Source organism: Uranotaenia lowii, chromosome 3, assembly GCF_029784155.1.
Source record: "Uranotaenia lowii strain MFRU-FL chromosome 3, ASM2978415v1, whole genome shotgun sequence".
NCBI classification, from domain to species: Eukaryota; Metazoa; Arthropoda; class Insecta; order Diptera; family Culicidae; genus Uranotaenia; species Uranotaenia lowii.
In genome coordinates this window covers 228,848,029-228,851,344 of record NC_073693.1, presented here as the reverse complement: position 1 = coordinate 228,851,344, position 3,316 = coordinate 228,848,029, and the positions used below count along the sequence as shown (strand labels likewise).

At 41.3% G+C, this 3,316-nt stretch overlaps 1 protein-coding gene across 1 annotated transcript; it reads right to left on the bottom strand.

The window, feature by feature from the left end:
• Positions 1–264: 264 nt before the first annotated feature.
• On the bottom strand, positions 265–1,504 carry LOC129756113 (protein FAM185A-like). Its single transcript, XM_055752875.1, has 2 exons — positions 737–1,504; positions 265–676 (listed from the first exon to the last, which is right to left on the bottom strand). Exons 1-2 carry the CDS (start codon positions 1,440–1,442, stop codon positions 324–326), a joined length of 1,059 nt encoding a protein of 352 aa, XP_055608850.1. The 5' UTR covers positions 1,443–1,504; the 3' UTR covers positions 265–323.
• Positions 1,505–3,316: the final 1,812 nt, after the last annotated feature.

Sequence of the window (3,316 nt, the reverse complement as noted above, 5' to 3'; positions counted from 1 at the left end):
TATTTTCATTTTAGAAATTTAGGCATCTTGATTTTTATAAATTTTATCCTCCGGTATCAGAACGGGGGTAGGCTTAATAGCGGCACTTTATCCAAAGCAGATAGAAAAAATGCTGCAATGAGATTTGTATGTTTGAAAGAGTGAAATCCAAAATCGCAGAAAGTAGAAATGATCACATCAAATGATTTGGGGAAGTAAGTAGTTTTATAATTGGATACATAAGTTTGGATTCATTAACAGAGCTTAGAAATAAGTTGTTGCAAATCATTCGTTATATTTCAACTCTTCATACTACTTAGTACCATTAGTTAACAGATAATAAATTAATTCTCTTTTTTTAAATTAAATCCAAACGAGTCGGTCCAGGACATTTTTTTCACCTGTACTGAGCCACCGGTATAAAGCTGGAACCGATTGACACTTTCATTCGGTCCAAAACTGTGACTAGTGGCGCCTTCTTTCGATATCGCATTTTGTTTTTCATCAAAGCTCGGATCAACTTTCATTTCGGAGCTAGTAATTGATACTTTGACGTTCTGCAGTACCGTATCGCTGACGGCCAGGCTTACTTCCGTGGCTAGAGGCGCATTAACAGAACTGTCTCCGGTGATTTCCGAAATTTGCAGTTCTACCCTTTGGCTTTCCACATCGGCTTGCAGACTTCCGTAAAAGCCATCTGAAATAAAAGAATTTTTTTTTAAAACCGAAAAATGAAAATCGAGCTATTAGAACATACTCATCACAAATTTACCAGATCCTTTAGCATTCACCTGACATTGCTTATGAATATTTTTCAAGATCAAATCTCCATTGGTTGTAAACTTCGAATTATTGCAGTAGCTCGAATTAACGGATATACTACCACTGTTGCTTTCCGCTTCCAAATCTCCCCCTTGTAGTTTGTCCAGTAAAATGTTACCGGTTCCGTTTGTTGATACCCGAATTATCTGGGCCAAAGTCGTCCCTCCGCAACTGATGTCCCCATTGGTGCTTTCCAAATCGACTATCGTACTCCTAAGATTCTTGGTGACTATTTTACCGTCCGATCGCAATCGAACTTCATCGCTGTATAAATCTTTAATCTCGGTGCTTCCACGATTGGTAATGTCCAAGTCAGCCTTTATCGGTATCTCCAATAGGCAATCCGGTGACGATTTTGTATCGCCATCATTTTCAATTGTTACATCTTGTCCGGCCACAACGACCTTTAACTCGGAGGTATCACTGCTGAGAGTTGCCCTGAGCCGGTTTGCATCTGGACAATCTAGCAGGTCGTATGGTATGATCCGCAAATTACAACTGCACTTGATCCGGATTTTAGAATAAGGATCCACTAGCTTTACAATCTCGGTGACCTTCTGGTAGTGGTTAAATGCATGGGAGAAGTTACGCTGATGCACCACAGAACTAAATAGTTTAGCAAAACTCCTTATGGTTAGCATTTTCAGTAATAATTATTGTTAATTTAAAAATCGATTTTTTTTTCAAAATTTGAACGACCCGATAGGAAATTTGACAGTTGAAAAATTTCGCCGTTCACATATTTAGTTGGGTGCCAATTTAGTCTGGCTACGAATCACCCTACCAAATCAATGACCCTATTTAGTATGCCGATTAATCGGGCTACGCTTGAATATGAAATAGGTGCCATACTAAATCGGCTGATGAGTAGGCTCACACAATTACGCATGATTTGGTAGCACAATAAGTTGATGGACGTAATCGGGGGGGATCGGTCAATTTAGTAGGTTTTCGTAGGACTCTATTTTGTTGGCAAACTTTAAGCCTATTTAGTATGGAATGGTCATAACTGAATTAGATGTGTTGTGTGATGGAGTTCATCGAAGGGAAAGCTTGGCCCACGATAGCACAGAAGACTTAGTCAGTGCTCATCAGCAGTTTGTTCGAGTGGTGAGCGGGTTTCTATCGGTTCCGTCATGACGACGTCAACCTGACCAAGTTCCCGGACGTGTGCCGGGCATGCCTGAAGCCGTAATCAAAGGTGTTCATGATTCCGATGGAGGCATCGCTAACGACGCCCTCACCGTGGGCCAGTTTCTGGATGAGGTGCCGGAGGTGAGTTGATGGAATAAAAAATTTATTTTGGAAATTAGTTTGATTGTTTTCCTCTTATTTCCATAGAAAAACATGCAGCTCTCGAAATCCGTTTGTACCGGTTGGGTGGAGGAGCTGGAATGGATTTCTACCTTCAGGTGCGAGCTGCTGTTGAGTCAGAAGTTTACGGAAGCCTTGGTAGATCGTTGGAGTTTTGCAGTGCTTGGATGGCAAGCTTCTCCACAGGACAGGTCGTTTCCCGACCGGCTACTGTAGGACGCTAGGTTCAAAGATTCCGGCATTCTCATTGCCGAATGAGCCAGTTTGCAGGTTCGTGCCTCCACCATCAGGCTACCTGCCAAAAATTTACTTCGCCAACCACCTGGAGACATTTTTACTACAGAAAAATAAAATTACCTCTACTGGACTTGCTCCGAGATACTAAAATGAACCATTTACATAAATCGCCCTATTTAGTCGGATGGTACTTTTGCGGTCAATCAATCCGGCTATTTAGTCGGATTGAGTTGGGTGGTAGAAAGAAAAATCAATTTTTGAGGTCAATCAATCCGGCTATTTAGTACGATTGGGTAGCGTGGTAGGAAAGAAATCGATGTTGGCGGTCAATCAATTCAGCTATTTAGTCGGATTGCGTAGGGTGGTAGGGAGAAAAATCAATTTTAACGGTCAATCAATCCGGCTATTTAGTACGATTCAGTAGGGTGGTAGAAAAACAGTCGATTTTTGTGGTCAATCAATTCTGCTATTAAGTCGGATTGAGTTGGGTGGTACAAAGAAAAATCTATTTTTGCTGTCAATCAATCCGGCTATTTAGTACGATTGGGTAGGGTGGTAGGAAAAACCAATCGATTTTTGAGGCCAATCAATTCTGCTATTTAGTCGGATTGAGTCGGGCGGGTAATACCAAATAGCTCGTTTGATACCCCTATTAAATAGCTGAACGTCGAAAATCTCATCAACTTTATCGCCCTACTAATCAGGCGATTAAGTCGGTTCCTACACAATCATGCTACTCATCACCCTATTTGATAGGCCTACGAAATTGGCTTATTAATCTGCTGATGCCCAGCAAAAACTCCCATAAGCGACGTTGCAACAATAGGCCGATTAGTATGATCGAAAATCGGCCGACGCATCCTTCGCGAGCCGACTAAGTATGGTGAATAGTAGGGTGTATTTCCTATCGGGGATATTTTAAAAATTCAAAACAAATTGGAGTACGTTCACAGAAAATTAGAAG